Source organism: Anas platyrhynchos, chromosome 1 (genome assembly GCF_047663525.1).
Source record: "Anas platyrhynchos isolate ZD024472 breed Pekin duck chromosome 1, IASCAAS_PekinDuck_T2T, whole genome shotgun sequence".
NCBI lineage: Eukaryota > Metazoa > Chordata > Aves > Anseriformes > Anatidae > Anas > Anas platyrhynchos.
The window spans coordinates 175,157,696-175,181,091 of record NC_092587.1 but is presented as its reverse complement, the minus strand read 5'-3'; the positions used below and the strand labels follow the sequence as shown (position 1 = coordinate 175,181,091).

At 48.0% G+C, this 23,396-nt stretch overlaps 1 protein-coding gene across 1 annotated transcript; it reads right to left on the bottom strand.

Moving 5' to 3' along the window:
- Positions 1-3,269: 3,269 nt before the first annotated feature.
- Positions 3,270-13,814, bottom strand: CNMD (chondromodulin). The gene is made up of 7 exons (XM_027472462.3): positions 13,654-13,814; positions 12,898-13,035; positions 10,986-11,126; positions 9,399-9,512; positions 6,228-6,381; positions 5,175-5,401; positions 3,270-3,515 (listed from the first exon to the last, which is right to left on the bottom strand). The coding sequence occupies exons 1-7, from the start codon at positions 13,723-13,725 to the stop codon at positions 3,300-3,302; spliced, it is 1,062 nt and encodes a 353-aa protein (XP_027328263.3). The 5' UTR covers positions 13,726-13,814; the 3' UTR covers positions 3,270-3,299.
- Positions 13,815-23,396: the final 9,582 nt, after the last annotated feature.

Genomic DNA, 23,396 nt, shown 5'->3' with positions numbered 1-23,396 from the left:
TCTCCTCAGAACTCAGAGTCCTGTCCTAGATACTACAGGAACAGGACAGCAAGAGGTTACAGAAGAGCCTCCCCACAGGTGGGATTACTTTGGGCTGCTGTTTTGGGCATCATCCAAAATGCCTGACTGTTGTAGCTTCGGGCTGCCTTTCCCATCTCAGGTAAATGTGCCATGCTGGTAAAGGATGGGGTGAACCTCTCGGTGGTGGTGCCACCGATTCACTCCAACTTTTGTCCTGTATGAGCAGAGATTTGGTCCACCCTGATGTGCAAATGAACAATGCATTCTTTGCCAACTGTACTTTTATGCTTCTCTGCATCTTTTTTTGAGCTGTACTGAAGAAGTAAGCAAATGGCTGTGTGGTGTTTAGCTCCCTGCTGGGTTAAGCCCTAACACTCCTGTCTTCCCACTACTTCGTCTTTTTTTTTTTTTAACCCTATGGTTTTGTTGCCTGTTTTCCTTCTCTTTTTCACTAGTCTGAGTTTGTCCCACTTGTTTCCTCTAATCTGCTCTGCCATCCTAATCCTCCTAGTGCACATTCACACGGGTAATTAAATTTTAAAGACGGTAGGATTGCAGTGCTCCAACATCGACCCGCTTGTGGAGGGAAACATCTTTGGTGACAGACATCCGTCTGTCTTTCCTTCTTCTCTGAACTTTGACCAAAGAAAGGATTTGCACAGGCGGCTACTAGCACAGGGTCAGACTCAGGGAACCCTGTCCCACCCCAAATACAAGCAGGTTGGAAATCTGGTAGGTGATCCTACTTGTGCATGCTGTAACTCGGTCATGCAAGGAACTGCTTTTGTGGTGTCAAGGGGAAACTCATCTTCAGCAACGGTAGTAAAAGCTGCACAGCAATCCAAACATCCCCTGTAGGGAACATTTCTGCATCTTTTCATACCGTTGGGTCGTCGGTCTTACTGCTGTTGATATCTTGCCTCAAAGCTTCTTAAAAACAAGTTGTTGTGCTTAAATAAGACTTTTATTTCAATGTTGCTGTAGCAAGAGACCTTTAATTCTGTTCTTTGAATACACTACATAGGTAAGTGCTTATTTGAAGCGTGAGTTGGGGAGAGGGTTTTGTTGTGTGCGGAAATGGGTGAGATACACAGTCTGTGCAATCCATGCTTGGTACTGTAGTCCTGGCAGTGTTACTAGTGGCAGGCTGTGTTGTGACTGTGGATCTGCTTCTCCTGCCACCACTGGAGCTTTCTTGGTGTTCCTGCACACAGAAGAGTCGAAGATGTATGTGCCATATGTGACAGTGCTTAAAGCATCCATGAGGAAGATGCTTTTCCTCCTTCTTATTTGCTTTATGTCTGCAAAACTGTCTAGGTGCCTTTTGTTTAGGAAGAATTATTTTTGTTAAGACTGTATAGACATGAAAATCACCTACAACACTTTTTTTTTTTTTTCCTGTCTGCAGAAAAAGACTTTTCAGACTGGGGGGGACAGGGAGAAACGGGTCATGAGTTGCCTCAAGATGGCCCAACGTGCAAAAGACGGTGACAGCCTAGTTCGCGTACATAGAAACATTTCCTTCTCTGAGTGTTTTCACCTTGCTTTCCTCTCCAGACAGTTCTTGAACATGTACTTGAAGGCACTGCTACACTTTCTACATTCAACAAAGCACAGAAAGCAATTGCTGTTTTTAATGTATCCGTTTAATCTGCGTTAAAAAAAAAATAAATCTAAGCATATTGAATGATGTTCTTCTAAAAAAAACATAACGATCAAGGTCATTTTCATTTTAAAAAGAAAAAAAAAATTAACAGGCCTTGAAATCCCACTCTAAGAAGTTTTTAAATTTAAATATTTCAAAGCAAGTCTTTTCTTGAGATTAAGGTGAAGCTTACATGAAAAAAGGAGTTACAATAGAACAAAATACTGAATTCTATTCTCATCGTTTCTCATTTAACACTTTGCTTTTTCGATACGCTGTTTAGCATGCTGCATGAGGTTGTCTTTATTTTCTTTAAGCCACGATTATGTCAAATTAATTCCTCTTTTCTGTGTCATGCAGTGTTAATAACATTACCAGGCTTGCAACATTTCGAGAGCTGTTTAGTCAAAAAAAAAAATGAGCGCTCCAGAAGGCAAATTTAGAGAAAATGGGACCCTCCTGTTCGTGAAGCCCACGTAGATGGCTCCATAAACTCAGTGGTAGGGTTTGAGATAGGGTGAATAGGGATGAAAGCAGTGTAATACCTCTATTTCTGTTTTCAAAGACTGGGAATCCTAAGTCGTACTGCCTTCACGAGTGTTTCAGCTTAGTACCTTCCTTAGAGATTTAATATATAATAGGATCAGTCCCAATAATTACAGGGTTTGCCTGAGCAATAAGGGTGAAGCTAGAAAGCTTTTTTTGTTCTTTCTTGATTACTGGTAAGCACTTTCTCTTGTGGGGAACAGAGGTTGGCTTCAGCAGAGCTGGCATGAATGGCCGCTATCTAAGCGGAATAAAGAGGGGTTGTAATCTTGTGTCAGAAGTGTCTAGTTCGAGGATTTATAAATACAGCGCCTCTTGTAGGCTCTGAAGGGTCTTGAGACTCTTTGGCCTGCAACTGCGTGTAAATACTTCGCGCCGTAGTCGCTGGAGAGCAGATAGTTGTTAGCCACCGCCGCGGTGTCGTGGATACAAGATTCCTGCTGCCGGGGCGGCTTTGATGTCGGGCTGTGCGAGGGGTTTTGGTTCCCCGGCCACGCACGGTTCCCTTCCACAGCCCCTTTTCCTGCCGCTGGTTTCCGACCTAGCACAATGCGCGGCCCCTGCAGCAGCTTTGTGGGAAAGGTATGCTGTAATTGGGGTATAACCATCCATAATGACCTGGCAGCTCGCTGCGAATAGCAACAGGGAGCAACTTAACTTGTGATTTATTTAACGAAGCTCCGCGGATGAAAGGTGCTCCCGAGTGTACAAGTTTAGCCAGTTGCCTAATTGGACATAAATTTTCACAGCTAGCTCGGAGGGTTTTGTTACGAAAGGGCTGAATTTGGATTTATGAGCAAGCTCCTAGACTGCTAAACCAGTTTGTGAGCAAAGTTAAGATGTCCCAAAACAGGCAATGCTTGGTTTTTGAATTCAGTAAATGCTAGCGTACACTTGCCATTGGCAAAGCTAATGAACTATTAATTTAAGATTTTATTTACACTGAGTAACTGACCTCGCTTTTGGTACAGTAACACACGCTTCGATTTCAGAGCCAGGGCTGGCGATGCCCCTTTGGTCGTAGTCTTTTACCAGTTTGTCCTTGTAATCTTTCTCCTTGTTTTGTCAGGGAACCGAAAGCCTTTTCTCACACGACACCCATGATGCGAGCGACCCACCAGCTGCAGGGCATGATGATTCGGCAGGCGGTGCGGCAGCCTTGGTAGTTGTAGGGCCACGGGTAGTAGCCCAGGAGGGGCTCGCAAATCCTCTGGCACTGCGTGTAGCTCCGCCTGCACTCGATGCAGCACACGCCTAGGTGATCCAGCATGGGGTCGAAAGCCATCCCTTCCCCTTCCAGTTGCTGAAATTTAAAGTGTTAAATGTTATCCCTCTTACTAAACATTATAAAACTCGGAGGTATAAGTATTAGTGAAGGGAAAGATTTGAAGATAGCCATATGGATCTTTAAGGTAGAGGACCACATCTGAAGATTATGTTGCATTTTTTTAATGTTTTTTGTTTTTTGATGCTTTTTTTTTAATGGTGTTCCGAGGAAATTCTTCAGTAAGCTCTAACCTGGCAGGTGTTTTGTTTTGTTTTTAATTCATAATATTTCTCCTTTGTCTTTCATTCAGCTTTTTCCCCCCTGTGCCACACTGGGTTGCTGTATGGACAGCGAGATTTCTGCCTGTGGTGTACCTGACACTAAGCAGTTACGTGGAGCACAGCACGTAGGAGATATTTAAAAGCAGGCTCTTGCTTCTGCTTTCTCTCTTCAAAATTACTTTCCTCATTTCTGGAGGGGAGGAGGAAGACAAAACCTGAATATTCTGCTTTTTGAAGCTAATTGCTTATTTTTCAAGAACATTTTGAGAAAAGCAGAAGCAAAAAGTGCTGGTATCTAACTTAAAACAAAAAAACACTCAGGTTAGAAAACTGGCCGTGCCCTTCAAAGGTGAGGCACAGAAGGGCCTCAGGCACAGAGCTCAGGCCTTTGGTGACCAATTCCTCACCCTGATAGCAATTGAGGGTCTTTTTTTCCCCTCCTTGTGCAGGATTCATCTTGAGTTCAGATACCTGCAGTGTGAACTACCACAGCTGAGCTCGTCATCCTTACTCCCTTTGAGGTGGGTGAAGAGAGAGTTGTAGGCATGATTTACTCCCCCCTGAAGGACCTGCAGCATAATGAATGGTCCTTTTGAACTAAATGAATCTGCCTGTAAAGAAAGGCTGGCTACAGCCGATACCTGCTGAGGAAGGTGAATCCGACCCTACAGGTGTGGGGATCTAGGAGCTCTGCATCTGGCCCAGCTTCCCTCTGGGGCTGCAGCAATTGCTCTGCTGCTGCTCCCCGGGGGAAAGGTGGCTGAGGCCTTTTGGGCTTCACGTTGGTAGATGAGAGGCTGAATTCCAGTGCCACTGCTACTCTGCTGACCTCATGAGAGAGTCAATTTAGATCCACTTTATTTGGAGTGATTAATTTGAGTTTAATTAAGGGATGTCAACTCTGCTGAACGCTGTCACAGTATAATGATCTCCCGCTGTTGCATAAATGTCAAGTCAAAGCTGGAACTTATTTCCAAGGCAGGAGGCATTTATCTTGTGACAGTGTTGTATTAAAGTGACTTACTCCTGCTGCACCAAATGGGGGGTGTAAATTGTCTGGCGCTGGTGCAGCAGACTGGAAGCTGCCTCCTGCGCACTCGCTTCTCCTGCAGCGCTGCAGGGACATGGGGGCAGCTCCTGGGGGCTGGTTCACCTCCAAGAGCAAGAAAATTCCCTGACGGGCATCTTCCACCCGCTGCTGCTGTCTCTGAACTGGTTCTCCCCTGTGAGCTGCTTGCCAGGGAGCCTGTGCTTAGAAGTAGGTGTGTTTTACTAGGTAAAGGTTGGACGAGATGATCTTGGAGGTCTTTTCCAACCCAAATGATTGTGATCCCGCTCTACTAGGCTGTGCTTTCTGGAGGAGAACCGAACAGGCTAAGACTGTAGATTTTAAAAGTGTGGTGTGAGCACTTACATTGTATGGGTTGTCGGGATTGAGCGTTTGGTCGCTCTCTGGTCCGACATCGGTCTCCTGTCCCACCGGCCTGGTTTCATTCGACTGCTGATCCAGCTCTGGGGTCAGCTGGGTGGTGGGTGGCCTGGTGTTCGCCTCTTCAACAGCAGCTTCCAAGTCTTTTGCGTTAAAGGTTGGTTCTGATTGGCGTTTGTTTCTCTTCATTTCTCTCCTTTCCCGTTGTTTATCTGAAGAAATAACCAGGGAAATAATCATTTTGAATGTCTCCTTGAAAACTGGATAAACATCCCAGTTGGGAACTCTGCACTTTCCTTGTACTTCCTAAGCAGCCAGTATCAGCCCAGAGCGGGGTGAGATTGCTTTCCCTCCTCATTTCCTCCCCTGGAAGCTGAGCAGGAGTGAGGAGATGCTTTTTGACTCATTGTACAGTCACTTGCCAGCACTACCAAGAGCAGTCACATGTGAGTCTCATGTTTGTGAAGCCCTTTTGTGACAGATTCGTGTCCTGCTCCCAGGTTCAGCTGGTGGGAACAGCTTCTGGGCTGCTTTAACACTGCTCTTCTGCTGCCCAGTGGGGTGTGCAAGGTCAGGAGAAAAACAAAATATTGCCAGGTTGGGTGTGCTGGTGCTCTAAATTCTTATCTTTTTTCTCCTTGAGGGTTTTAATCACTGGACTGAGAAGGTGTAAATCTTTTCAAGCCCTCTCTTCTCCTCCCAGACCTGGAAGTTACCTGGAGGAGCTGCCATCTCCCTGGTAACTCCTGAACACCTTCGCTAGGCTTGGCTGCCTGTGACAGCAGTACTTCAGCCCTGGGACTGCCTCCAGGACCTCACAATCTTCATCTACCAGTTACCAAGCTAAAGCATATCGTCCTTGCACTCCTCTAACATCCTCTGGAGAAGCAGGCTGGGAAAGGAGACAGGGAACGGTCCCCAGTCAGGAGCTTGGTGGTCCCTAACCCAGCTCTTGGCCTGGGATGGTGTTTCCCTGGTTGGGGAAGGCATTTAAGTGAAGGGAAGGATGACATACTTTAAAACTGGGAGAATTTTTACCTTTGGGATACGTAGGTCGAAGCCAGAAAATCGGAAGATCGCCACAGAGCTCTAAAATTTTGGGGCTCAGGAAGCCATTGTGCTTGATAGGTTCATCCGCAGCCACCCAGATAAGGGAGTTTTCATCAAATCTCACCGGCATGATTTCATCTTCCTGCGGGTAGAAGAGCACAAAGCCTTTGTTTAATCAAGTGAACAGTCGCGGGCCTACCTACTGCTATTTCGTGAGCATCAAACTTCCGTGAGTATGAACTGATTGTACTGAAACCAGCAGCAGAGCTGCTGTTGGGTTTTGCTGGGGCTGAGATTTCACCTCTCTGAGACTTTTTCCTTATTTAATAGAGGTCTTTCAGTCCAAAGCGCCAGATCTTCAGGTGGTAGAAACTGTGAAGCTCTACCATGTTCAGTAGGCCAGCTGAAAATGAAACCTTTATCTTCTGTCGCGTCCTGCTCTCACTCAACATGCTCCTGAGATATAACTGTTCACAAGAGAAGAAGGAAAACCCACACCTTGTTCACAAGTTTTGGAGTGGATTATAGTCAGAAAATGATTCCAGCTCCCAGTTTTAGGTCGGTGTGATCGGCCCGATTAAAGGTCTTGCTCAGTAAAAGCAAAATTCAATTGACCAAAAGCTTGAAGTGCAAGTTAAGGGAGCCTGCCTTTTTGAAGTGTACCCTGCAGGTTTTTTGGTTCCTATCTTCAAAGTGATGGAGGAAAATGCCAGTGATTGATTCTTTAAAGTTGTTAGTTCAAAGTATTATTTTACATAAAATGTGTAAGGATTTTACAGCAACAGTGAAATATTAAAAGAAAACCAACTTGTGAATCGCGGAAACCAGTATGATTTCAAAGTTAAAATTCCAAATTGCTTCCATAAAAGTCATCAAAACTTGTTACATAACTGACTAGATCAATTTATTCTGTCAAGTTGTTGTTCCTTTAATGTGTTTATTGATTTCTTTGTAGGTCTCGAGTCATTTAAGTTCGCTATCCAGTCTGTCTAGTGAGAACCGCTCTTTTTTTATTTCCTCCCGGTTTCATTTTTATTAGCATCAGAAATAACTGAGTCTCGCTTTCGGAAATAAAAATATCCTTCGTTCCTGTTTGCCTGCTCACAAGCCAGGGTGATTTCAGAGTTTGGGTACTGATGCAAATTTATTTTAATCGACCACTTTTATAGGTAACGTCGGTTGTACGTATTGTTAGAAAACACCGTGAGTACTCACAAATACACATTTACCAGAGGGAGAACTTGTTCTACATAGAAAAATAAATACTACTTTGCTGTTCCAGTTGTGTATCTAGCCAGAAAGGTAAAGTAGCAGGGTGAGGTTGATGTTCCAACAATGCCACCTCTTGGTTTGTCCGCTACCGCGAGTTGTATGCAGTGAGACGTGGTGCATCTTCAGAGAAAATGCACAGAAAATGCATCTGTTGAGATGATCTCTTCAAGACTGCGACCTCATTCTTTAATGAAAAGCTGAAACGTGGGGTTTAGTGCTAATTAAGTCAAGAGCCAAGTCTGCCTTTAAGGTAAGGTGGAAAGGATCTGGGTCTCTGACCACCTGGAATCGGGGTGGGATCTTTTTGCCATCGTAGGGAAAATCCCACCAAAATCAGGGAGTTTGATATGGTCTCTTAATGCTCTCCTGAGTTGTATTTAGAGGGAATTTTTCTTCATTTTTGAGTAGATGTTCAGCAATCACAGCACGTAGGCGCATCGGGAAGGGCAAGAGGAAGATACTGAAGGAGAAAGTGTTTCCATGTCTTCTCCCCAGTTGCATGAAATGATGCTGGTGTGGGAGCCGGGGCTGTGCAGCAAGTTCACTTGCAGCAGGCTGCAAAAGTCCCTGAGACACGGCGGTGAGGTTATCTCAGCTGTGGCCTCGCAGCGATGACAGCAATCCCTAATCCTGCCCTGTGTTCCCCATCCAAGAAGGATAGCCCAGGTGAGCAGGGGTGCCCTGTACCAAGTATTTCAGCCTGGGAGCATGCTGGGCTGATGCAGCTGGCATCAGGTTTAATTCAAAGGGCCCCAGTGCTCTTTATAAAGCTGGATTAGCTGGGACTGCCTTTGGTTTAAAGAAATATATATGAAAAAAAATAATAATGTGCTTGGATATCCATATAGGATATTTTAACTTCAGTCGCTGCTGTGAAGTCAAGATTTATCAATCTATATTAAAATTGCTGTCATGGCAAAGCCCGCTCTGTGCTGCTGGCAGCGCTCTTTATTTTAAAATAGCTTCTGCTCCTTGTGTCGTGGGATAAGAGCGTGTGCCAGTGCATACTCAGGGCTGGCTGTGCCAGCTCAAAGCTGTGTTTTCTACCCTGGGCCCATGTTCTTGCCCCACAGAGCTGGGGACTGGTGTGTAGTGCCTGCGCTGTGAGCTTGTGGGCAAACCTGGGGAAGGGGACTGTGGATCTCGTGTCTCCTGTGTGCTCCTGCTGGGGTCTGAGCCACGAGCATCTCAGCTGTACCCAAATAACTGGAGTGGGAAGCTCGGGTTTTGTGCACCTAAAGCAAGAGGCTTGATGTGAATGAGATGGGGAGAGGTTTGGGCTGGTGTCTGGGTGAGCACTGCAGCTGTCGTAATACCTGATGTGAATTCCATGAAATGTGGCTGACGTGATGTCCTAAAGCCAAGTCAGACGTAGGCTGAGAAGGTAAATTATTAATATTTTTTCCCGTTACTACTTCTGAGATGAATTTTTGCAATAATGCTTTCCCCCGTATTGATTATTTCCCAAGACTTGGCTGCTGGAGTTGCCGCTTCTGCTGACGCTGATAATGGGTAAGTGTTGGTAATTAATCTGTTGGGATCTGTCCCTCACCCTCCTGTACTGACCAAAGCCGCTGCTTCCTCCGTGCTTTCCCAGCACAGATTTGTGCCTAGCCTGACCTCAGGCAGACCCTCATAGCACTGAGGTCTCCTTGCACCCTTTGCAAACGGGACTGGGGCTGGCCCCACTCCCCTCCTGATGGGTGATAAACACCCCTCTGACACCGCTCTGGCTCTCCTTACCTTTCAGGGACCCCTAAAGATCAGCCACAGACCCCTCAACCACCCAAAGACGACCTGTTCAGTGGTGTTCATACCATTTTTAGTTGCATTAATATCCCCCAAAGTCCCTCTCTACACAAAGAGAATAAAAGGGTTAGCCCTTACCAGGTCGGAGGAGAGGCTCGCCTTGGTCATAGCATCCACCTCGGGGACGTGAGCCTTTGGCTGGGCTTTGATGTAACACTTCTCCCCTTCGGCAAAGCGGATGCCGGTTATGCCCTACAAAAACAGGACACCCCAAATAGAGCACTTGAGCTGGGCTAAAATTGCCACCGATTTATTTTTACTTTATTTTTGTAGCCGGAAAGTTGAATCTTAATTTAAAAACAAATAAAATAAACAACCATGAGATGCTCTTCTCACAATTTTAGCTTTCTAGTTTTGGTGAAACAGGGTCTGGGAGTTTTTGCTCCTTTTCTGAGAAATGGGGGAGTTTTATGTAAGCGCCTCGGTGCCAGATCCGGGTGACTTGGAGCAGCTCTGCCGAGGAATTAGTTAACACAGTTTGAGCCGTGCCTTGGAGTCGTGCTAGCTGCCTGCGTGGGACCCCCAGCACCTTGACACGGCTCCGTGGAAATACGTGGGCAGCTGGGACGCTTGGAAGGGCTGTGACGGCCAGGGGAAGCTTGTGGTGGGGGCTGCGGGGCAGGAGGCTGCTTGTGGGGCTTCCTTCGGCTGGGATATAGGGGTGAAACGCAGTTCCCTAATAATGGGTGTTGAGTTTTGAGCAAGAGAAGGGCATCCCAGCAGGTCTCCTGCAAGTCCTGGGTCACGTCTACCAGCACCATGAGCAACACGTTTGGGTACCAGAGTTTGGGCAGGTATAGCAAAGTTTGGGCTGCTAATGGAAGCCCTCGGCCTTTGGCAGTGCCTGCCTTTGCTTTCCTTCTCCTTCGTGTGCGTTTTGGGTTGTGCTGGGCGTTGTTTAACCATCAGCACGCGTGGAGGTGATGTGAAACTGGCATCGATCCAGCGGCCTGGTGCTTTCGTGCAGATGTGAACAGCGAAGGCAAATGGTAAGAGCTCGTCACGAGTGCTCTTACTCAGCTGCTAATTAATGTTGCCATGGCGATGTTTGCGAGGGCTTCATCGAGGCTGAACCACAGCTGTCGGGTAGGTCCGGGCCCTGGGTCTCCTGGCGTGGATTTGTTTGTGCTTTTGGAGGAACCAAGGAGCCAAATTTCTCCTTCCTAGGTTCAGCAGGTGGGGTGGGGACCGGCTGCTCCAGAAGCCCTGAGCAAGACCTGGCAGCTGCTGGTGCCCTTTGAGGCTTAGGGCTTCGAAGGGGGGAGTTGTGCACCTGATGTTTTGGGCGGGTGTTGGTGCTTTTCCAGCTCAATTCCCTATGTCACAGCCTGCCAGAGGGTTGTTCTAGCACGATCATGAGGGCATGTGTTGCAGCTCTATTTCAGTGGTTTGGAAACACACAGCATTGCATAGAGCCAAACCTGATGCAGCCTAATCCATACTGGGATGGACGCTGGCATGAGCTATCTCCAAAAGGCATTTGGACTTTGTTTTGGAAGAAACCATTTGGCTTCCTGTGAAGGCAAGCCAGGAGGGCATGGATATTTGTATGGGCAGCTGGGGGACAGGGACCTCAGAGCAGCCAGGGCAGAGGAGTTGGGACAGGGTGGTGTGGAGTTCAGCACTGGAGTGTGTTATGTGGAAGACCAGAGCAGAGGTACTTACGATCTGAAAATCATGGACTTCAACAGCCTCCTCGCTCCCGCTTCCCGTTTTGAATGTCTCCAAGTTGTTGCCAGCATCTATTTCCATCGATCCGTCTTGTACTTTCCCATTAATGCTCATGGTATAGTGAACGTTGTACACCTGGGATTGATAACAGAGCAGTAACACTTTAATAATTGTGTGTTGCCTTCTTCCTAAACCTGCCTGGTGCTCAGAGGGAGCCTCCTGCCTGCCCCTGGGTGCCCACTGCCCCTGGCCTGGCGCTGGGCACCCCTGAACAGAGCCTGGCTCACTCTTCATCTCCTAACTTTCAGCTCTGCAGACATTTTGATAATCCTGTCCTACCCTGCAGGAGCCCAACCCTGATTTATTCCTTAGGATGTCCTGCTGGGGTGCAGCGAGACAGGTTTCCCGTGAATACAAACACGCTTCCCAGCCTGTAATGGATGTGAGCTTTGTTTAAATTGGGTACAGAGGTATAGAGATTTGTCAGCATATTTGCTGTTACCCTGTTATTCAATGAGGAAAGCAACAGCCCGGTTTATATTTTCTGGATGACCACAATCGGTGGGGAGGGGATTTTGTCTCTCTTGTGCAGCCTTGCTAGAAGTGCTACGCAAGCGGTTTACTTTTGGCCTTAAAAAGAAAAAAAAAAAAAAGCCTCACAGCATTTTAATGAAAAATTTACACTGACAGCTAGAGACAAATTTCTTCTTCTCTCACCTTCTCTCAGGAAAATCTGAGGTGCTAAAGATTTATGGGTCCTCAGTCAGACACATTCAGTCCCGTATTCTCTGCTGTCCTGGGCTCCTATTGAACGTGGTGCTAAACCCAGACCTTTGCACGTGGCGTTCCCTCCTAGGGGCTGAGCCAGAGCTGAAGGATTTTGTTACCACTGTCAGTTGCGGAGAATGTGAAGATTTAAAATAAATTTACCTTATTTACCCTCATTAAAATTGCCTTTTTTTTTTTTTTTTGTCTAAAACCTTGCACTTTCTCCATAATTATCTGAATTAGTCCTACATGCATGCGTGCATTTCACCGGGGCCTTCTGCTCTGTCTGCTGGGGCTCGCACAAGGCTCTCCTTGATGGGAACCGGAGCGGGGCTGGCAGCAGCGCAGAGCTGCTTCCAAAGCAAATCCAGAGCTGCGAGCTGCACTTTTGGAGTAAGTTAAATTCCGATGTGCACGACCATCTTTAACGTGTCCTAAACCAAAGTCTTAGGTAAATAGAAAGTAAAGTTAATATATAAACACAGTCCAATGCTTGTGATGTCTCTGAAGGTTGATCCTTACACTGCTCAGCAGCTTCTCAGTTTTGTCCTTTGCATACAGCCTCTTTCATGTACCCCAGAAAATGTAAATAGGAGAATGTATCACGACTTTAAAAATCCTTCCATAGCTGCTAACCACAAATGCCTGTGTATACGCACAGCCCTACCAGCCACCAATGAGAGGACTGATGGGGCCATTTAATGGGTTAAATATAGCATTACCCGTCTGAGGGTCCAGGTAGGATCCCGCCCAAGAATGCAGCTGATGTGAAGAAGGAATGCGTGCCTTTCAATGCTTTTTTTGTCCTGAGAGCTGGGGTTTGCCTGGGATGTGAATCCCTGGGGAGGAGTTGGGTTTGAGTTTGCTGGGAAGTTGTGAGCAGAAATCAATGTGGTGCCTGTGCTCTTGGAGATAGGCTTCGCCTTCAGTAACAAATGTGCTTCAGGAGGCTCCATCCAAGCAGCCAGTGAAGATAATGACTATGGTATGTGTGTGTGTGTTTTTTAAGGCATGAAAAAAAAATAAAGATCTGCTTACAGCCTTCTTCACCGACCTCACAAGGCAAGTTTCTACCCCGTGCCTCTCCTACTATGCAATGAGTGCCTGGGAAGGGGGCTCACTGTGTTTCCGTGCTCACCTGCCGCTCGGTGGCTTTCCAGAAGTAGAAGGCGCCGATGGCCCCGGCCAGGAGCAGGAGGGCCCCGGCGATGAGCACCGCAGCCCCTGCCTTCAGCAGCCGCCCTGGCCCCGGAGGGGGCGCTGCCACCGTGTACGCCTGTGGGGAGCGAGGTGCTGGGAGTGGGGTGGGGACCCCAGCCCAGTGAGGGTCCCCTGGCTTTGGGTGCTGGTTTGGACCCTTGTCCCGTCCTGACCCGACCCGTCTGTTCTGATGCATCCTGGTCCTGAGCCACCTCACCCATCTGGTCCTGATCTAGTGCATCCCATCCTGGCCCATCCCATGCCACCCCACCCCATTGTGTCCCATCCTGATCCGATCCACCCCAACCCACCCCTTCTGCTGCATCCTGGTCCTGACCCACCCAACCCATCCGATCCTGATCCAGTGCATCCCATCCCAACCCATCCTGTTTTGATCTGACCCTTTTGCTCCTGAGGCAATGAGTCCTGACCCAACACATCGCATTCAATCCCAATCCCGTCGCATCCCATCCCACTCCGACCGGACCCATCCTGACCCATCCATCCCATTGCATCCCAACCCTCCCATTCCACCTCATCCCTGTCCTAACCCACCCAACTCCTCCGATCCTGACCCCGCGCATCCCATCCCTACTCATCCCGTCCCGACCCGACCCGTTCACTCCCGATCCCACTCATCCGACCCCATCGCAACCTATCGCGACCCCCCCGTCCCGTCTCGCCCCGCACTCACGGGCGGCAGGCACTGCTCCACATCCTCGGGCCCCGCTCGGGCGATGGGCACCTTCTCCGACCCCTCTGCCATGGCTGAAGCTGCCCTGGGCTCCCCTGCTCCTGGCCCCGTAGGGCAGCACCGCCCCGGCCCGGCCCCACGCACCGCCCCTGGAGCCCCCCCCCAAGGGCCGGGCCCCCCTTTCCCAACCCCAATCCCACCCCCTCCTGGAGGGGCTGGGCCGGAGCTGGAGGGGATTTGGGGCCCCTGGGCCAGTTTTGGAGAGCGGGGAGTGAAGGGGGGCACCGGGGGCGCGCACACACCGAAAGCTGCGGGCTGACATTACAAGATGTTAAAAAAAAAAAAAAAAGGCTTGTAAAATAAAACTTTTATGAGCTCGCCACAGGAATTTGCGACACACGGCCCGGCAGGGATGCCGAGATGCCCAGCCTGGCAAAATTTCATCTTCTCCTCCTACAAGGTCACGGACACCGTGCAACTTGGCCTCTCTGGGGGACGGTGTCCCTGGGGTTTCTTCTCACTCCTCATCACTCACACAGCTCACTGTGCTTGCTTTGTAAGCGTTTGGGTGCCTGCTCACTCTACATTAAACACATCTGCTGTGTTTTTTTTTTTCCCCCAAACTATACAACTTTATTTCAATTTCTCTGTCCCACTCTTCCCCGCATTGCTTATCTGACAAGCCCAGGGCTCCTTTGGTTACTGAGCCCATCCCACGTCTTAAACCCATGGGACTTAATGACAATGAGCCTGTCCCATCCCTGAGTGCCACATCCCCTGCAGAGGCAGGTTCAACCGGTACCTTGAAAAGTGAAAAAAAAAAAAGCAAAACTTAAAAAATCGGAGGCTTGTGCCCACTGAGCCTTGCACCTTGCTGCCGCAGGGCTGGGGAACAAATCCCGGAGAAGCCCATCCACATTTTCTGTCCTGAAACCCAGCTTCATCCTTCCCGTTGATTTCTGCCATTAACAATCAGATCTTGGCCAAAAATTAACAGGCAGGGCTGCCGCTGAAAATAAACATAATCACGGCTCATTAAATCAAAAGCGGAGCATACTGTGCAACTTCCTAAAGTAGGGCACTTTCTAGCCTGCACTTGAATGACACACTGTTGTAGGTTGGGGCTAATAATAAGATTATGATCCTCTTCATTAGCAAGTATTTTGTTGCACCAAAATCTTGTGAATGGATATGTCTATCTTGGCGAAATGTGCGAATCCCAGCCTTTGATCTCAAACCCCCGTTTAGCACTGCTGCTTTAAAAAGACAGATTTATTTTAAGGCCCCCCGTGCTCATCTCCCGTGCGAAAACGTGCCGGGGAGGTTTCTTCTACACTTTGCCACCTCCCGTTAACCCCTCTGTTCGTGCCTTACCCTATACATGTGCATATATCTGTTTTCTTGGGGGTGTGGGGAGCCCATCTCTTGCCACCGTGATTGATGAGGTGGCCACGGGGAAAAGAGGGCTTTGGGCAGATGCAAATCCCTGCGAACAGCCTCGCATTCAGTGGCTCCGGGCGCTCGCTGCGGAGCGCAAAAAGGCGAGCGCAAGAGCCAGTGTTTGCAGGGCTTAGGACAAAAACGTGACTTGCCTTTCACTGGCTGAATTCTTCATTTGCAATAAAGATGACGACGATACTAGTGTCTGAGCGCTGTCTCCTCTCTAAATAACGTGTGTGTGCTCAGCTGGATTAAGCCAACTTCTGAGGCTGGAAATCATAATAACAGTCTTTTACAGGACAGCCTTTCTGGTCGTCTGATACCATTATCCTCTGGGCTGAAAAGCATTCCAGAGTACTTGGAGCACTACAATGAATGTGAGGTTGCTTAGCTGATAGCACGGGCTTGTCTCAAGGAAGCACATTTTCTCATTATTTTTTTCACAGCTCTGAAAAAGTTTAGAAGGGGAAATGGAAATATTAAAAACGAGAACTATTTGGTGAAGCTGTGCACCCTGCCTTTCTGTAAGCCTCTTGTGGTTCCTTATGTGTTTTATCTCCATTTTCTAAGTGTCCCAAATAGTTATTTGAACTTCACGATGGCCTGAACTGAAATTCATGACAGCTACTGAGACTGGGCACTTTTCCATGCTTTCACACCAGCACAGCCGCAACCTGGTGGTGATTCAGGTCTTGATGTCTCTTCTAAATAACCAGAGTCCTCTGGGGAAAAGTAAAAAGCAGTCCTACAGAAAAAGAGAAAGGGAATGTTGGCTTTGATATTCAACCCATGACAGCCTTAGGTTTTGGAGAAAATCTAAGGAGTCTTGCTTGCAGTTAGGCCAAAGGATAAAATAATACTTATGTGTGCTACCCTGGACATTGTGGTGTTCCTTGGCGGGTTTGCTTTTCCCCTTCTTCCCCTTGCCCATGCACAGGGTGTGCCAACACACTGCTCCTTTCCTTGACCAGCGTGCTGGTGGCAACGCATGAAATTTTGAACACCAACCCCACTGTTTTTTTCTGTGAAATGCTCCCTGGAAAGCCCTGTGAAGTCCTTTGCTCTGATACTTCAGGAGAAGCTGGGCATCTCCCTTTGCTGTTCTTGGGGTACCTCCCTGGCAGGACCACACCAAGCAGCTGAGCTGGCCTTGCTTGAAAAGATGGCCTGAGATGCACTGGGGCCAGACCACTTTCAGCCCAAATCCTTCCTCTTCTCCCCTGTGGGAGGGTGAGGACATATGGCCCCTCACGGTTTGCTCTTCCTCACCCCAGGACATGGAAGGCAGATTTGTTTTTCCCCAGGGCTGAGTCTCATCCATCCATATGTCTTCAGCTTATTCTTCCTCATTTAGCTCGTGGCTGTGCCTTCTGTTTCCCTCGAATTAAAGAAATGAAATAAAATAACTAGCTGTCATTACATGCTTTCATTCCTACATTTAACGATGTGGTCTCTTTTGTAGCTATCCTGTGTAAATTGCTCATAGACTACTTTCTTTCTTAACCTCAAACCATGGCTTGGTGCTTTGGAGGTAGCTATTATCTTAAACAACTTAGTAGCATCAATCTCTTTCTTTCCCAGAGGCTTCTTTTCACTTTTATGAGAAGTCTGATAGGTTTCTTTCCATTTTGTAGCAAAAACTTGTGACTTTTTCTTATCCAAGTGCACCCACGAATTAACTGTATTTCTATTTTTCGATCTATGCGCCGCTCCTCTAATAATTTCATGACCTGACTTGAGAGAACATTTCCAGTGAGATTGTCCCAGAGGCATCTCCAGAACCAGGATGTTTTTCACAAATATGGTCTCCTGAAACACGTATTTTACTCGCCCTTCTGAAAACACTTTAAACGCCATTGTTTTTTTGGCCTTTATTATCTTTGTGAGACATTTGTGTAGGTTGGTTTCAGTGAGTTTAATCCCTATTCACCTATTCTCTGTTCCTTCATTTATCTGTTACATCAGGCTTTTCTGATCCTGTCTGTAATACTTCTTCACCTGCATTCAGGTATCTATTTAAGAAGATTTTCTTTCGGAAGAAACACATCAGATTTAAGAAACTAAACTCAGGAGTGAAAAAGAACCAATGAACAGCATCCTTTCTCTTCAGATGACTTGTCCTCAGGAATGACCATGGAGACCATGACATGTCCATTTCACAGCACCAGAGCACGGCTGAGGCTGTCAGGGAGCTCTCAGGTCCCTGTCCCAAACCCTGCTCCGGTAGTGCCCCCAGCGCAGGGTGCCCAGGGCCCCGTGCAGGCGCCTTGTGCCACTCTGCCAGGAGGAGCCCCCCCAGCCTCTCTGGGCAGCCTGGGCCAGTGCTCAGCCGCCCGCCCAGCACAGAAGTGCTGCCTGGTGCTCAGAGGGAGCCTCCTGCCTGCCCCTTGGTGCCCACTGCCCCTGGCCTGGCGCTGGGCACCCCTGAACAGAGCCTGGCTGCGGCCTCTTTGCCCCCTCCCTGCGAGGATTCCCAGCCCTGGGGGAGATCCAGCACTCCAGGTGTGGCCTCACCAGTGCTGAGCAGAGGGGAAGCATCACCTCTCTCGGTCTGCTGGCCATGCGTTACCTGATGCAGCCCAGAATACCATCGGCCTCCATAGCAGCAAGGCTCCATTACTGGCTCACGCTGAACTTGGTGTCCGCCAGGACCCCCAGGTCTTTTACTGCAGAGCTGCTTCCCAACTGGGTGCCCCCAGCCTGTCCTGGTGCATTTCGTGTTGTTAAATTTTGTGTCATTCTTAGCAGCCCACCTCTGTGGCCTACTGAGATCCCCCTGGGTGGCAGTACCACCTGCTGGTGACTCCACCACCCACTCCTCCCTGTTTTGTGTTGCCAGCAGAGTGGCAGAAGACACACTCTGCCCCAACATCTAGATTAATGAATCCATATGGTAATGAAGACGTGGAATTGGACTGGACCCAGTACTGTTCCCTGGGGTACTCCACTAGTTACTGGCCTCCAGCTAGACTTTGTGCCACTGACAAATAGGGTGAATTTAGGTGGTCCACAGCCTCTCTGCTCCCCACTGAAGGCTGTGAGAGCTGCATTCTCCCTGAAAACCTTTCAAAACTGCACCCTTTGCACATGAAGCTGGGCAGCAAAAATTTACTTACTCAAAAGTAGAGGCAACTATGGCAACTTTGACCTTTGTCTTGCTAGCTGCTATGAATGTCAGAGCGGGGCTTTGCCCCCACACCACCTGGGAAGCTGTGCTACCCTGGGGGTGCTGCCTGTGCTCCCTGCTCCAGTAGCCCTGGTCCAGCTCTGTGCTGAACTGCACTGTGCAACCATACCTGAGAGAGTTTGTCTCCCAAAGTGCTTGGGAGGTGACAATTCCTGTCCAGGAGGGAAACCCACCTGCTTCATCAGCGCTGTATTTCTTGCAAGTCACATAGCCAAGGAGAAGCGTATAGAAAAGGTCTGAGGGGAGATGATGAGGCACCTTTGGAGGTGCTTGCAAGGAAATCTGTGCTTAGTTGGGACACCATGGAGGAGTTGGGCAAGGTCTTGCTGGAAAATTTAGCAGAATGGTTGTTGTTGCCACCATACCACCGCGAAGAGCAGCAGCAGCAGCAATAATAATGATTTTGTCCCATTTAGGGCATAATCTCCTTTCCTGAAGATGTGAATGTATTTTATAAGTCAGGAGCAACATGTCCTGTGTGGACGGCTGAGGGGAGAAAATGTTTGAGGACCAGCATGTCAAAAGCTGGGGACCTTATTCCCTGCAACTCCCTGTACTGCCCTATTTCCCAGGGTTTCTTTCCTTGGCTCCATGGGTAGTGAACAATTTTCCCTAATTGTTAAAAGGGGAACTGTCAAATAATTTAAGCTCCACTTTTTATAGCCTGCCTATATGGGGCCGTGGCACTGCATGGGGCAGAGCTGAGGAGTGTGAAACCAGACTAATTGGAGAGGGGGTGGAGGTGGCCTCCATGTCCTTGCCAGCAAGGTTTTCTCCTTGCTGACATATGCTGCTCTTGCTGCCCTAAGGAGCTTATCTGTCCTTGCATGGTCTTACAGAGACAGCAATGACTTATTTCTGGGAAATCTGGGGGCAGTTTGGTAGAAAAAAAAATAGTTAATTTGCAGAGAGATCTTGTTTAGGTAAATTTTCTGCAGCATTATGCTACTGGAGGTGGACGGGACCACCTTGCTACTCTTCTGTCTTGCCCTCCTTGAGGAGCAAATGGCTCCACACATGGCCTTGGTGTCCAAGAGAAGATGCTCAAGCTGATTTCCTTGGAAATAGAAAGCTAGATTTGTCCCCAGTCATGACTAGATGTGCCGCCCTGATTCTGCAAGAAGCTGGCTGCAGCCACCCCAGAGCTTCATTGCCATAAGCGAAGTCTGCCCTTTCTGCCTGAGAGCAGCCGGCGGCTCTGTGGGGATGCTGTGTGCCTTGCAAGCATGTCTGGATGAAAAGAGCTTTGTTCCCCACTGCCTGTACTTGTTTGCTCTAGAGAAACCTGCCCCCCAGCTGTGGTAATGCTGGTTTTAGAGACGGAGGTGGCTGGTATAGCTGTCACTCCATGGTCAAGACGCAACTGGGTGGTCCCTTGTGCGATGAATTAGTTAATGTGCGAAGAGATTGGAGGAAGGTGTAAAGTGCTGAGCATTTCTCTCGACTTCTTAGGATAATGCGTTTTAAAGATCATCTTGGGTTTGCCTGCGATGTGATTTGTTTAATTATTTAAAGCCTGTTAGCATATTTTCCTCGGGGGATGGAATATCCTTGGCAAAAAGATCCTTACAACAGAACAGAGATCTCTGTTGTACTCTGAAGGTCTGGGCTCACACCCAGCCACCCGCAGTGACCCCAGCACGTTGTATGGTGGAAAAGCTGTACAAATACCCACCTTCCTGACCCCAGAAGATGCCTCACGACAACCTCTCCTCCAGACCTACAAGATGCCAGTCACTATGGGGCACTTTGCAGGGCATCTGGGGTTATGAGCGGTAGGTTGTTGGTACGGAGAAGGCTTTATAAGACATTTCTCAACCTCAGGCCTTTCCCAACGCACTCTTGGCTGGGTATGTCTACATGGTGCAGGGTGGGATATTGTTGAGATACCTGGAGAAGGACTGCTGGGACTGTTGTTGATGCCCAGGGAAGAGCTTTCTGGTTCAGCAGTCTTATCTCTGCAGGGCTGCCTGCTGGAAGAGTTGATGACGAGTTGCTGAGAAGATATGGAAGCAAACAGCTCTGCCATGGCAGGGGCATGGATTGGATCCCACATGCTCCTCTGGCTCTGCTTGAAAACAGCCTCTTGTTCTGTCTTACTGAGCTTGCTGTGACCAACAGCATGTTCAAGGCTGACCTCCCTTCATGTGAATACAAGTGGATGATGCCTCTCCTCTTCCTCACTACCTCCCCCATGAAGCCCCAGCTTAGCAGCTCTGGCTCATCTGTGCTGCTTCTGAGTCCCAATTTAAGGGGAAAAAGGTCTTGGTTGTTCTAAACCATGAGAGCAACCACAGCATCTCATGGGAGCAGACAAGTGTGTGTGTGTTGGGCACGACTTCTCTTCATTATCCCCTCATCTGTGCGGTTTTCTGCAGCACATTTTTTTTAACCGTAGAGTAAATCTCAGTGGTGTTGCTTAGATTTGCTCTGACATTGTAATGGGAGGACCCCGGAGACCAGCACTGTTGACAGAGGCAGGCCCTGACATCCCGGTGACATTTGAGCTGGGTTGCCGCAGATTCAAATCGTTGTTGTATTTTTTTTTTTTTTTCTTAGTTCATGTTTACTGACGAAAACTGGACTCGAGGCTCAACTGCAGCCAGTCTCCACAAGCCCACCCTTCAGCCACTTTTACAGCCGAGTTGGCTGAGGTGCAGAGAGGTCAAGAGCCCCGAGCGAAACACCCTGGCCGTGCGGCTCATTAAGAGCTGATCTCCAGACCTGTGTGCCCAGCCCTTTGCTCTGATCACCAGGCATGGCTGCGCCTCATGGGGCTGATGCTGATAAAAGAAGAGTCAACAGCTTCATTTTGCAGTTTTATTAGCAAAACCAAGCAAAACCACTGCGCTGGACTCTGTTGTTGAGTCTGCAGTCTGGGCGTACTTCCATCCAGAGCTTACCAGCAATTTAACTAGAAGGCTGAACAATAAAATATGTTAGGTCTGAAGTGGCTAAGCGGAGGCAAGGCGGGAGGTGAGCCGCCTAATTGGAGAAGTTTCAGCAGGAATCTCACCCCAGGGATCTGTCCTTTGGGATTAGCGGTCTGCCGACGTCTGGGTTGTGTGGCACTGCTGCCTTGCCCTGGGTCCCACCACAGCTGATGTCAGGGAGCCAGAGAACAACAACGACAACAACAAAAATCCTAAAACTTGCACAAAAGCGAAAATGAAGATTTCCTGCTGTCTGTGCGGAGGCCTCTGGGAGAAAGAAGCTGGCAGTTCTGGCCCAGAGAGGTACAGTGGTGGCTTCTGACTCACAGAACCACAGAAGAAAAAGTGGGGACACGGAAATGCAGTCTTCTCCTGCCACCCAGGGGTTGTCTCCAAGAGAGATTCCTTGCTGTCTTGTTCCAGCCAGTTTCAAAGGCCCAGCAGCACCAAACCCTTGGCTACCTTAACAAGGACAGCCCAGCGTAGATTCATTTTTCCTAAAAAGGTATATTAAAAGAGTCTGCAGCTAGAGGCAGGAGGAATTGCCATCTGGAGACACCTGTTTCTTTCCCTCTAGAAGGTACAAGTCACCGGTTCAGATGCAGACCTGAAACCTTGGGTGGTCACCAGATGGGTGAGCTGCATCCCACCTCCGTCTCGTTACCTCTCCCTTGGGTAGTTCATCAAGATGAAAAGAAGTCACCTCCTTGCTCCTGTTCCCCTGCCTCCCCTTCCCCCTGGGGCCCTATTGGAGCCATTTGCTGATGCAGATGAAGAGCTGAAAATTAAGAAGTAAAAAAAAAAAGCCTTCAAATATGCTGGTGCCAAGGGACTGAATTAGACTGGCACCATGAAGGCTGGAGGGACGCCATCCCAGGACAGCTGCTCCACAGCAATGTGCAGAGCCTGATACGGGTTCAGAGCCTGCCTTAAACCCGACTAAAGTACTCAGCCTGTTTTGAAATCCACCCACAGCCTTACTTTTTACAAACTCAGGAAGAAAATGGCAAATTAATCCTTTTTTTAAAAGGATGAGTCGGTTTCTTGTCACTCTCTGCACAGCTCAGGATATGATAGTTCCTTCTGCATAAATACAGATTGTTTCTTTTCACAACTTCCCTTTCATCAAACTGCTAGGAAGGCCCGGAGGTTGTTAAAATTGTGAAAGAAACTTGCTTCCCAATTAAGGTCAATCTCTTTTATCAGAGTCTTTGCATATAAACCTCACTTTCAGAGGGATTTCTATAAACTCCATCACCGTCTCTGACAAACTGGGAGATGCCCAAATCTCAGAAGGAGCCAGAGAAGCGGCTGACTTCTCCCTCGGCTCGCAGCACAAAGCAGGGATCTGATCTGTCATGATGACTGAGAACATGTCACAACAATCTGTTTGCATTCTTCAGGAAATAAAAACATCTTTCTCTCCTGGAGCTGTAAGCTAATTTGGAGATTTTGCAAGCTGACATGCAACCTGATTAAAATGACCTCAGGCCAACAATTCTTCTCAGGCAGCTCGACAATTAAAGTCTAGACCTATCTGTAGCCCAGTTTTTTCTTCAAATCCCTTTTAGGGAGGAAAAAGTTCTGTGTTTTTATTTTTAAATCTACATATTTGGAATTTTTCCTTTACACTTTGCTTCTACTGTAGCAGGATGTGCTAAGGCGATCTATATTTTTTCACATTTTGAGCAGATGAAACTCATACACAGAAGCCCCGGTTTCTTGCCTGCTGGAAAAATATACTGAATATCCAACGGAGGAAATAATACATGAATAAACTTGAGGACTCCAAGAAATACCCAAGGCACTTTCTGGCCTACATAAAGATGCCCTTCGAGTTTCCTGGGCAAGAATGTTGCGCCCTCAATTTTCCAGACTCGGTGGATATTTTAGTAATGGCCATTGTATGATTTAAATCACTTTTCTTTTTGCATTTCACAATTAGTTAAGGAGTGAGATCACTTTAATAATCTGCCGAGTTTATTTATTTATTTATTAATTTATTTATTTATTGTGAAAGCAGTGATTTGTAAAGCAGTGAGCAATGAAAAATAAATGGGCATCTTCTGGCAGAGCATTTGTCACCCCATGTGCAACCCCTGAATTTAATTCGGTGGTTTGGGGAGACTTGGCAACTGGTCCATGAATATTTTAGTGCCCATTACTTTCAAAATCACTGCTGC

Bases quoted from the DNA above. Each gene is read 5' to 3' on its own strand.
- CNMD (XM_027472462.3), bottom strand. From the start codon at position 13,725: ATGGCAGAGGGGTCGGAGAAGGTGCCCATCGCCCGAGCGGGGCCCGAG. The intron at 13,036-13,653 runs GTGAGTGCGGGG...CGCTCCCCACAG, and splicing joins TGGAGCAGTGCCTGCCGCCC to GCGTACACGGTGGCAGCGCC. The intron at 9,513-10,985 runs GTAAGTACCTCT...CTGTTTTTGTAG, and splicing joins AAGTCCATGATTTTCAGATC to GGCATAACCGGCATCCGCTT.